This window comes from Monopterus albus, unplaced genomic scaffold (genome assembly GCF_001952655.1).
Source record: "Monopterus albus unplaced genomic scaffold, M_albus_1.0 scaffold153.1, whole genome shotgun sequence".
NCBI lineage: Eukaryota > Metazoa > Chordata > Actinopteri > Synbranchiformes > Synbranchidae > Monopterus > Monopterus albus.
Genome location: NW_018128033.1, coordinates 252,089 through 264,428, shown reverse-complemented (window position 1 = coordinate 264,428; position 12,340 = coordinate 252,089). Strand labels below are relative to the sequence as shown.

The 12,340-nt window shown below is 38.6% G+C and overlaps 1 protein-coding gene across 2 annotated transcripts in view; it reads right to left on the bottom strand.

Moving 5' to 3' along the window:
* Positions 1-5,175: 5,175 nt before the first annotated feature.
* Positions 5,176-12,340, bottom strand: part of LOC109968545 (polycystic kidney disease protein 1-like 2) — a 29,284-nt gene continuing 22,119 nt past the window's right edge. For both annotated transcript variants that reach the window (XM_020614884.1, XM_020614885.1), the window contains 8 exons: positions 11,375-11,705; positions 10,070-10,203; positions 9,705-9,832; positions 8,357-8,517; positions 7,660-7,870; positions 6,546-6,647; positions 6,257-6,388; positions 5,176-5,555 (listed from right to left, as the gene is read on the bottom strand). In XM_020614884.1, the coding sequence (XP_020470540.1) occupies positions 5,439-5,555; positions 6,257-6,388; positions 6,546-6,647; positions 7,660-7,870; positions 8,357-8,517; positions 9,705-9,832; positions 10,070-10,203; positions 11,375-11,705 (1,316 nt within the window). In that variant the 3' untranslated portion in view covers positions 5,176-5,438. The remainder of the gene's footprint in view (positions 5,556-6,256; positions 6,389-6,545; positions 6,648-7,659; positions 7,871-8,356; positions 8,518-9,704; positions 9,833-10,069; positions 10,204-11,374; positions 11,706-12,340) is intronic.

Here is a 12,340-nt window from a genome sequence, read left to right as displayed (position 1 = left end):
AGGAAATATGTGATGTACTGTTTACATTCTCAGTTTGCACATTGACTGTTGACTGCTGCACATGCTGCTCCCATGCAGCATACATTCTGTTATATTCCTACATATTTTTATTATACTGCTGCATTTGCTGCTTAAAGTGCCTTAGATTTTGTGTTACTTATTTATCTACTTTATATTTAATTTGTATTTTGTGGCATTCATGTGGACGGCAAAGTAAGAATTTCATTGTACAGGGAAACATGTTTCCTAACTGTGCATATGACAAATAAAACACTTGGAACCCTTTTTGTATTCATCCTAAATGTCTGATCTGTGTTCACTGTGGTTGTTGAGAAACACCATTTTGTTTCCTTCTATGCCCCGTATGTCATGCAGAGCCTACAGTATGGTGTATAGCTACCACAACAGTGAGCCTGGCTTGGATGTAAAACATTTCTCATAGTGGCTACCCAAACATGGCAGCTGTGGAATGGCATTAAACTCTGCTCGCTTTGTAAAACAAGCTTTGTTACTAAAATCGATAGAGCTTTTAGCAGAGCCATTAAACTCCACAATTACCAAGCTACAGAGAACAAGTATGTCCTTTACAGGATCTTTAAATGCCTAAAACCCAGTAGGAAATATGAGAAAGCTCTGAGGAGGCACCAAAACAAACAAGCATGCAAAAAACATCAAAACTAGTTCCATAAATCCAGAACAAAAAGTTCTTCCTGTTATACTGGAGGACTTGTTGCTCCAAGTTACTCCAAATACATATGAAAGTATCTGTATGACTAGACAGCACTTAGTAAGTAGGAACATATTGCATGTTATTAATTTTTATCACTGGGTGACCTGACCCATTATTGTTTAATGTGCCACAGCTGTTTCCCTCCTGACACCAGATGGAGGCTATCATTCATTTGTCATGAATAATGTGGCCTTTGGCTTTGTATCCAGCTTAATGTTTTGTATATGAACATACTGTATTCCCTTGAATATGTTCAAGGGAATATGTTCATCCAAAAGAGGTCTGACACTTTTTACTTTTCCCTGTGCTTGTCTTATACTTTTAAACCTTAGATATTTTCATTGATTTTTACTAACATTTGTTTCCTACTGACATATGAAGTACATGTCTGAATGCTTTCATTCTGATGTCAAGTAAAATCTTTGCTAATTTCTAAAAATTGGTTACACCACGTGTGTAGAGCACGTGGCTTTAGTCTTATGTCTCATTTTGAGACAGCAGTCGTTGAGGCTTGTGCCTCCCCTAGGACAATGGAAGTGAGCTGAATTCCATTTGTGTAGCTTGAAATAATTAACATGCTTAATAAACGCCTCACTGTTAATAGCCTACATTATGTTCTGGCTTGCTACTCTATTATCTTTAATCCTGTTACTCTAATCATCATTCCTTACATTATAACTCACAGCATGTTTTAGTTTTGAAAAACAAAAAAACACACATTCTGCACTGGTCCTATGCCAGCCGCAATGCACGATCTCAGTGCCAAGACTAGAAAAAGACAGAGGAAGCCCAAGCACTTCCTGTGTACTGAACTGCAGATAGTGAATAAAGACAGGTCTGTCTTATACTCTGTGCAGCAGGCCCTTAAACAAGCCCTCAATAAAAGTTGTGCTCTCATAATGCTTAAAATATCAGCTATGACCTCAGTTAGCCTGAAGCTAACACCGTGTGTGACATAGGACGGGGTTTTCATTCCATGCTGCCAAAGTTGGGTTTTCCCTAAACTTTGGCCTCATCCTTCCCTGTGACTTCAGTGCAGTTTAAGAATGTCAGACACCTTTGGTTTAGAAAACATCACCACTGAAGAAAATCCAGGCAGCCCACTGGCTAGTCAGATGAACTGAGTGTAATTGTTTGGGAGGCGTATTATCTAGACAGTCACACAAAGAAAATCAAATCATTTGTTCATTAGTCTGACCTTTTCTTCACAGCCGGGTGCCATTATGTGCACTTCACCTATTGCACTGAAAGTGGACACAGTTTGGAGGAAGGGGATAAGTCACTGGAGGGAGGAGGAAAGAGAACAAAATATTTGCCTGACAAAGAAGGGGACCACTTACCTTTTCTCAGTCAGTGCAGTATTACTGGACAGGAAGCATCCATTAAATATGATTATGACCTCATGCGGCTTGTGTAATGTGTGGAGCTTGGAGGCGGCAGTACTATAGGCTTTTATGGGTGGGGTGGTGGATTTGAGGGTGAATTTACAGTTACAGTTAATCCACAACATTTTCAGACAAGTACACTTAGAGCGATGAAACAAACACACAAGACAGTGTCTCACACGATGCAGTATTACAGTACACACAGGCAATTAAGCCTTACTCTACAACACTGCAGGGTGGCACTGATGCTAAACAAGCCCAGTCACACTGATTACTGAACGAAACACAAAAGCCATCTCGAGGAACATGGGGCACTGCATGAAAGCATCCACGCAGTAAACAATACAACACAATTATAAAATACTATATGTGCATATGTAGACATCAATATGCATTCATTGTCCATTTAGGTAGTAATACTAAACAAGACTGATGAATGAAATGTTAAACACACACACAGTAGCTCATATCAAAGCACTAAATATAGCTTACAGTAACTTAAGAAGAGCTGCATTGAATCTCTTCTGTTTGTTTCTTTTCACTCACTGCGACACCTTTGAATTAGATTCTTCTCTGAGCTGCATGAGCCCGACCTTTCAGGTGTGAAGCATGACATTTTATGTGGTCTGTGAAACCATTCTTCAAAACTGTACATGAGTTTTCACTTGTGGCAGTAGAGGCATCCAATAGTAAAGTGAGTTTCAGTGCATTGCCTCCAAAAGTAGTTTTGTAAGTATCCGCTTTTCATCTGATGCCTGGTCCATTTCAGTGTCAGTTTGTCCATTTTCCAAACAAATAACAGAATGCAGCATCAGTTTTGGCCACATATTCCAGCCGGTGTCTGCCATGAAACCACAAGGTCGTGAACGACTGCTTTTCCCCCTGGAATGCATGGCTTGGCTATTTCTATAATTTAGGAAGGAATAATGCAATGGGTCAGCTGTGTCCCGTGTTGGGGTCAGGAGGCGATTCACAGCTGAGGGGACACAGAGTATAGTGTTCTGTACACAAGGACATTGTCTACATACTGTGATAGCAACATTATAAGTAGGGGGTGCTCTTGTTGTATTTATTTTGCTGTAGAGACCTGGCTTTCTTAATCCACTGAGCCCTTTCATGAAAGTTTTATTTCATGAATTTCATGTATTTCCATTTTAATTAAGATGATCAATAACATGTAACTAAAACACAAAATCAAAATAAAAGCATATAAAGCATCCAGTATTAAAATGGATTTACACACAGTCCTTTAGCTAACTCTGCCCAGATTTCAATATTTCTTGGTGATTGTGCATGTGAGCAGTTGTGTTCGCCCACCTTGTTCACCATATAGCCCTGATCAGATGCAGTGATTGGTGGAGGTGTGCAGTCCTGTTATGCTTGACTCTCAAGATGAGTCCAAGATGAGCTGTTTGGTACTAAAAAGGAACAGACTGCCTTCCACATAAGACACAGATATTTTACCATGGCATTGTAAGAAAATAGTTGCTTGTGCACAACATGTGAGTGCACTACTTCTTTTCTAGTATTACTTGTTGGTGTGTCAAGGTGTGTTCCCCCTTATTCCTTAACCTATCCTTCTTGGCCTGTGAGTGGGAAGCAGAAATGGACTGCCAAGTGCTGAAGCATACAAACCATAACAGTAGCTTTTGTTTTAGTTTCAACATAGGTGGCCTCAGGATGCTCCATTTAGTTCTTCTCTTTTCCACATGTCCTTCGCTACGTGGCACTGTGATGTTCCAATATCAGTTTGGCAGGTGCCAGGAAAATGCTACCAGCCTGAAAGCAGAGTGACTAGAAGGAACAGATCCAGGCTTTTATGGTTTGGGCATGGCTACCTTAGGGAAATATTTACAATAATAGAACTTCCTGCCACTTATTGTAAACATATGTATTTTTCACTGTTGTGTGCTTCCATCTTTGTGACAATCAACCCATGTACAAAGTGAGGTCCATAACAACATGGTTATCAGAGACTGGTGTGGAACAACTGGACTGGACTACACAGAGACCCAACATCATCCACCTCCAACACATTGGTGATAATCATATGCCTCTGCCTGATTTCACCTCAGTGTTCTTGTGACTAAGCAAGAACAAATCCCAGCAGTCAGGTCATGAAATCTTGTGGGAGGTGTTTTCGAATGACATGTTGACAAGTGTGTATAATCTTGTGATATACACATACTTTTGGAGATACTATGTTTTATCAAACACATTTTTTTTTTCCTTTTTCTCGATACACAGTTCTGGTCAGGACACCACAGCAGTACTATGTGTGTGTACTGGATTACACATAGTACCCAGTGGGAACACACACCTGCTGCTGATGAAGTCTGTAATTGTAGTGGCCCAAACAATTACCAGCAGATGTGCTCCACAAAATGAAAGTGAAATGAAAGCTCTTGACTCTGCTGCTTTACTAGTAATACTGTAATACTTTACTGGCAGTAATTCCCTCTCTGTGTAGCACTTTTTATTGTCAGTGACAGACTACTGTGCTAGAATAGACGAGGGATTCACAGGAAAACAATGCCCGCAAGTAATCCAGTGCAATTTTATCTCTTGGATATCAGCCTCAGTGATTACCGTTCATTCTTTTTATAGAGCTGGGACAAGGTATAATATTACAGCTGATTCAAATTAAGCACTATTGCTACTTCTTGAAATGTAGCTTGTTCAACTGATAAAATATTTGCCTTTTATTGTAAAGCATTGACCAGAGGGGGCATTCCCAAATGAAGCCTCACTTTGAAGCTTGTGTCTTTTCCAGATGGTAAACGAGGCTTTGTTTTGCCATCTGTCACGATTTGAGTCGACTGAGTAAAGGCTTGTTCACACGGATGATTCCCTCTACGTTATATTCAGAGGTGTTCCTAATATTCTGACCTTCTCATGTATGTAGACAGGGAAGACAAAAATATAAAGAAGTCCAGTACAACACCGCCTTTAACTATGACCTCACTCATAAGCATATAATTGAACTTATACATTTATTACATTTTCACCAAAAACTGAAACTGTGGCACAGAATTCTATAGGTGTACCTAATAAAGTGGCTGGTGAACAAAACATTGCTGTGAATTAAATATTCTCTAAGTAACCATCTTATCCACATTAACAAACAGCTGTGCATCTGTATCTATCACACCATATAAGCACTAGAGCATAAACGCAAAACAAGCAAACATTTAATTAAGCAAAAATAAGGAACATAGACAAATGAGCATGTGGCTATTACTGCTAATAAATATCCAAAACCCCACAGCATGTACTTTCCCTAGAGGTTTACTATGTTGTCAGATGTCTTAAATGTGTTTCCATCAGTTGGGGGAATTGTTAAGTCTATTTGTGCTGTCTTCTCTGTCCTTATATTTGACCCCCAAATAACTGCAGAGCTTGTTCAGGATCAGATCAACAACCTCTTCCTCCTCTGAGGGCTGGGGAAAAGAGAGAGATGACAACATTTCTTTTGAGTGACAGGAACTGAAATGACATTAAGAATATATGACATCACCAGAGTTCCTGCATTTAAAGGAGTGACAGAAACTGATTAAAGGGTCCCATACTGTGGTCAGGGCCTAAGCAGAAGCCAGTGGGTTAACAGTAATTTGTTAGTTTCTTCTGATTATTAACATTTATAAATTATTTAGTTTCTTCTTCTTATTCATACATTATTAACGTTCTTATCAAACCTCTGTCATTGCCACGGACAGTGAGCTGCAGCTTATCAACAACATGACATAGGACATTGTGACATGACACAGAAAAGCACAGGTATAAATAACATTCGCACTTATCATAATAGCTTGTTAAAGTGTCTTACTAGGATGTTGGAATAGAAAAATTCAATAGCTAAAGTTTTTACTAACTTACCAGCACTTTAATGAGCTGTAATAATCTATTCAATAATTTATCCATTTATTCATATGGTATTGATGATATTCATAATGTCTAATTTATTTAATTAGTAATGAACCCTTTGAGCCCCCATCCTCTAGGTGGCCATAATGAATTCAGACTGCAATGTGCTTTATTTGCTTCCACACTCTGCATTAGGAAAATATCATCTTTCACCAGAGTGGATGGATTATTTGGTAAGTATTTTTGTATGGCACCTGGGGAAATGACTACATTTTACCTTGTAGGACTTTTTCTCCTGGCTGAATGCCACGAGGATCACCGAGACGAGGAGACTGAGCACCATAAAGGACATGAATACAATACAAGAACTGAAGAGTAATCCGCCAAGCAGAGGGGTGAAGTCCATGATCTGGCAAACAGTGGATTAGTGAGACACAAGTAGCATTATGGGTTAGATTTGACCCCACATCATCAACAAACTACTTATACTATTGTTTGAAAAAGCTCACATTATGTATTTTTATACCAAAATATTTATTCTCTGAATAGGGGAAGCTCTTACTCACCTCATCATAGTTAAAGTTGCCCAGCTGTAAACTGATGATGGTCATCAGAGCATCCAGTAATGTTTTATAGGAGTACAGCTTCCAGCCATAAATCACATTGGACTAAAAAGAATTTGACCATTAGCATCACCATCAGCAAAGTAATCACTGTGAGGAGTTACTAGGGAATGAATGAATGAGGAATGAATGAGGAACGAATCAGGAACGAATCAGGAACGATCTGCGTCGTTCATGAGCACTTCCATAGTTACTTCTAATGTAGGACTCTATGCATATTAAATAATGACTAAATGCTAGACAACTGACTGGGGGATACTATATCTGTGATTGATTAGATAAACCTATTGATTAGTTCATAATTGTGTTTGTCTGTCATTAACTGCAGTGATACACTCCTCATTACTTCATAATTAGCTCATCATTAAAGTTTATTTCCCCAACATTTAAAGAAAATTATACAGAGTATTTGCTAAGCAGGCCTACTTCATTATTATCTTCATAATTACTGTTTCCATAAAAGCAAATCACAAACAGGAGGATTCTAAACAAGTATTTTAATCAAAACATCACATACACAGTAGTGTTTTTCATGTCCATGGTAGTTACTGTATCTGTGGACATGCTTACACCTTACACATATATGCAATGAACATAGTTTATAACATTTTTAAATTTAAAATATTTAGTCCTAGACTGGGGGGAAAGGCCATAACATCAGACAAACTATACTGATAAAACTTATTTACATATTTTTTTTTAAAGTACCTCAACCTCTAGTAGTAGTGTTATATTTTGTACCCAACAGTGTTTGAATCACAGGTAATCAAGAACAACAATGAAGAGAGTGGGGAGTATGATTGACACAGTCATAATTATGAACTAATCATTACCTAATAATTCACAGTAGTATCTCCCAGTCAGTTCTCTAGTAAATAACCATTATTCAGTATAGAGTCCTACATTAAAAGTTATTAAAGAAGTACTTATAGACTGCGTGGATCAATCCTGACTCATTCCTCATTCATTTCCTAGTAAATACATACATTTTTGTGTAGTGTATTTAAAAGTCTTATTTTCAAAAGTCTATGTCTCAGTAAAGGGACATGATACTCACCACAATGGAATATGCCATCAGCATGATCACAAGGACCACAAGGAAGCTAGCTATGTCATTCCAGGCTCGCCTCAGTGTGCCTGTGATTATGTTCATACTGGGATTTAGTCTGAGCAGGTGCCACAGTTTGACGGTGGAGAGCAGGACCAAGAAAGCAATCAGATACTGAAGCTGGGAGTCTGTGGTGGCTGTGTCGTAAAAACTGGCAAATCTGCACACACATTATAGATGTGAGTTTTCATCAGTGATCGAAGAGGTACTCAGATTCTGATTCCTGTGCTTAAGTAATATTACTATTGTAACAATATATAAATACTCCATTACAAGTAAAAGATCTGCATTCACCATCCTTCTTACAGGAGTATTTTCATCAAAATGTACTTAGCATCAAAACTATAAATAATTGTTCAGCATAAAAATTTGAACATACTGATATATCATCAGAACATTATTACACTTTTAATGGATTTATGCATAATTAATATAATATGTCAAATGTTATTGTTTATAGCTGGCTGAGATGGAGGTAGTTTTAATGTCTCTTTGGTGGAACTGCTAACAACCTATCTACAAACTGGCCCCACCAAGACAGCTTTAATTGTAGCCAAGCAGAAGTAAATATTGGGCTTGACACTTGTTTTCTTTATACCTTACCAACTAAAGAACAGTATAACCTTTAATACTTTGTCAGTCGTACTCATTTTTGTGGTTTTGGTAGTAGGTTATATCGCGGTCTCCAAGCAAACTCCTCTTGATGAAGACACCCACGGCGCTCCAGGTCAGTAAAATGATACTCAGCTCCAGAAGGTTCCACTTGCTCCTGAAGTAACCCCACCGATGTTGCTTCATTAATTTGCCCTTCCATGAAAAGAAAAGACAGAAGGCTGTCATATGTAACACAACAGGAGTCATTTTGTGTGCATGACTGGTTTTGTTCCATTAATTTCATAAGGCAAAAACAGTAACATGTCTGTTGCCCAAATGCTAAACTGTAATATAAATACTGTAGGTTGACCACTTTCCACTAAAAACTCACTTTTTGTATTTATGGATTTTAAATAATATACTTGTAAATACATATTCATAAACTATGTTCATTTTCAGTATTTGTATTTAATAAAATGGTGTTTGTGACCTGAATTTTTGTGTGGAAGTCTTAATGGCATAGCGTAAATCACATTAATGAAAATAGAAAAATAATGTTTTCATCACCATCATCAACACATTACTGTCACTGCCTTCTAATTCTTTCCTTATGACATAATTTAAGAGGTGAACAACTAAACATGAGTTTTTTAACGTCCTGTATAATTTAATGGAATAAAATATTATAGGAACTACGAAGTAAAGGGGCTGAACAGGATTTGACAGCTTTTGGACTTAGAAATAATAATAATAATCACCTTTATTAGGCCAAGTATGTTACACATAAGGAGCATACATACGGTAGAGAACCATATGTATGTTCCAAGCAGGAAATCAGCTCCTCTATCTGTAGCTGCAACATCATTCCCAACAAAATCCCACTTCTGACACCAATGTGGTGAGCTAGTGGATAATAAGGATAATCACCTTTATTTGGCCAAATATGTTACACACAAGGAACTTGTTTCCAGTACAGCACCGAGGCAGCCATCTGCGGCGCCAACTCACACCGATGGTTCTAATCATTGGGGGCAACTCGAACCTCCAACCCTCCGGTTGGGAGATGATAAATCACAGTACAATAAATCAGTTGTTGAATGTCAGGTAACCTCATGCACATTTTGATTGATTTCTGCCAATCACAACAGCAGCATCTCCTGGGGAAAAACTGGTCAGGGAAACCAAAAATTGTCTATAAGAACCTGTTTTGAAATCCAGGTTGGCAGGGGATAATTTGAACGGATTCTGAGATAAGTACGAGTTTGTGAAACCCTCTTTAAATAGAAAAACCTCTGCCAGTCTCATTAAATGAGTCAACTCAAACATACCTGATGCATGGATAAGAAAGAACCAAGCATTTATTAGCACTAGGAACTCATTGTAATCATATTAGCTTTTACCTGCATAAACATGTAATAGAGGATGAAAAGCAAGTAGATGATCTCAGCAGCCGCAACAAAGATGAAAAGACCATCAGTTGTTTGGTAAAGACGAATGCTGTGCAGCTCGGTGTGGAACTGAAATGTTCCTGCAAAATTAATAAGAACAGCTGCATTTAAATACAAATAGGCTAGTATACAATGCACTGTATATTATTAGAAATGTTGAAATAAAGTACATTACACCTTAATTGTACAGTATGAAGTAAAACAATCTGATAGTACTGTCTTAGATGCACAGTTTTGTGTGATGGTGTTGTATGTTCTCCAGAAAATATTCTTTAACAGGAGTGTAATTAGATTTCAGAGGAAACCCTCAACCTTACCTGTAGCCGTGGTCTCTAGCAAGAATGTGGCAATGCAGAACAGGTTCACATTAGCATTATATACAGTGAACTCTGCAAAGAGCGCCCTTGTGTATACATCCAGCCATTTATTAATGAACAGATATTCAAGGGTACTGCGGATAAAGAACACAATAAATATTACTGTAGGGCTTGCAGCGTGTTCTTTTATGAAGAATAATCGGAGTCACTATCACCTTTCAAACATTTATTATCATAACTGAACAGACCATCGAATAAAGCAGTTTACAGAGCTCTGGGTTCCATCTCTATCTGAAGCCCTGACCTCAACAGCAAAACCGTTCAACTCGTCTTCAGGACGAGAAGGAACACTGTCCTCTTCCATTCAGTTGATTTTATACAATTTCAAATGTGCCATTGTAGGCTGGTCTGGTCCTCTTGTGCTTTTCTATTGGTCCATCTATCCATCCGTCCTCCTCCTGCGTCCTTTCTGCTTCAATGGGAAAGGCGGCTTCCTAAAGATGGAGGAAATCCTACTCTGTCTAAATTCCTACACTCACTTCTTTCTTTGTTTCCAACTAACTAACTACACTATATGACACATGGCTTCCCGTTTGGCTAATTAAACTGTCTTGCCTGTGTGTGTCTGTATATTGCCCTGCCTTTGAAGTTGTCTTCCTCTTGTTGGCTTTTAGATCTAATCTCTTGTTTATTACCCTTGGTGTCCCAGTGACCCCAAATTCCCTGGCCTCTTCAGCCAGGTGGTGATAAAGTATCTGTGGACCCTCCTGGTCAAAGCTGTAAACCTAATGAAATTCAATGTTTTCGTGAACCAGTCCCCCCTTGATGTTAAACAGTGCTCCAGTTGACTGACACAGTAAATACTGACCAGTGATTCAGTGAACACATAGGGTGACATGTAACTACATAAACATAACTGTAAGATTAAAGTAGGTAAACTTATGTGTGCTATAAACTAAATCTTAACTATGATAGAATTATCATACGCAAACAAAGTAAACACACAGGTTGACTAATCAACAAGCATAGTGTTAATCTTCTACTATTTAAATTCTTAATTCATCAAATGTCAGAATCAACCTTAAAGTATGATTTTGTTAATAATTTTACCCAACACACTTCCTGTTATTAAAGTGTTCTACAACTACCAGCTGTGTTCTACAACAGAATAATAATACAGTATGTTTCACATCTATATTTTCAGTGGGCTTTTGATAGCTCTCAGGGTCACTGACCCTACTAAGACCACTGTGGGTAGTGCAAACTCAAAGTTACTGAAGTATTCCAGTTTGCTGATGTACATACCTGCTGGCATTTTGCAAATCTGGCCCGAGCTCTGCTACAAATCCACCTGCCCTGTAAAGCGCCATTGTGCCCCAGATATAGGAAGCTTTGAGCTGAGCCTGTGTCTGGTACCTCCAGGGGCTGGGGGTGTTTGTAGAGATATTATCCCAGAACGGGTAGTTCCAGCCAGGGTCATAGGAGCCTGTGTCCTCTGCATCCCATGAATATAGAGCTTGACAGCCTGGCACAATGTGCAGCATGGGGCCAGGAGCGTGACAAAGGTTGTTCTTCACTCTCAGTTGACGAAGACGGGCATTACCCACTAGCTTGGAGTTTCCATCTGTGATAAATCCTGGAGAAGCATTTTACAGTTTCTTTATTGGATTTTTCTCAGACAGTGCTGAATTAAAGTCATATTTGGTTTATGGTCTATGTGTTGTGTGATTACTTCCAATTATATCACTTGTGCTTTTAACATAATAATAATGTAGATGATTGTCATTTTGTACACAAATAACTATTTATATAGCACTATTCAAAGGAGAGGGGTGTGAGATATTCTATATTGTGAAAATTTATGACAAAGAATGTGTAAACATCCCAGACGACTCCCCCAAGCTTTAACCTAACCCTCTGCTGGAACCAGCTCCCCTCAGAACTTAGATTTGACCAACCAAGCTAAAACACATTGGCTGTATAATTTAAAGTCACATAAGGCGGACCACTATTTTCTTTGCCTATCAAGATAAAAACATGGCTGAACTTAAAAACCTGCAGTGGTGACTGAATATGCAGTACAATGCCACTCAGAGATTCAGATGCTATGGACATGGCTGTGGTTTAGGAGGTAGAGCGTGTCGTTTCCTAACCGGAAGATTAAGCGCTTGTCCAATCAACATGTCGAAGTGTCCTTGAGCAAGACACTGAAGCCCCAGTTGCTCCAGGTGATAACACCTGTGAGCGTTTGTGAGTGTGAATGGGTGAATG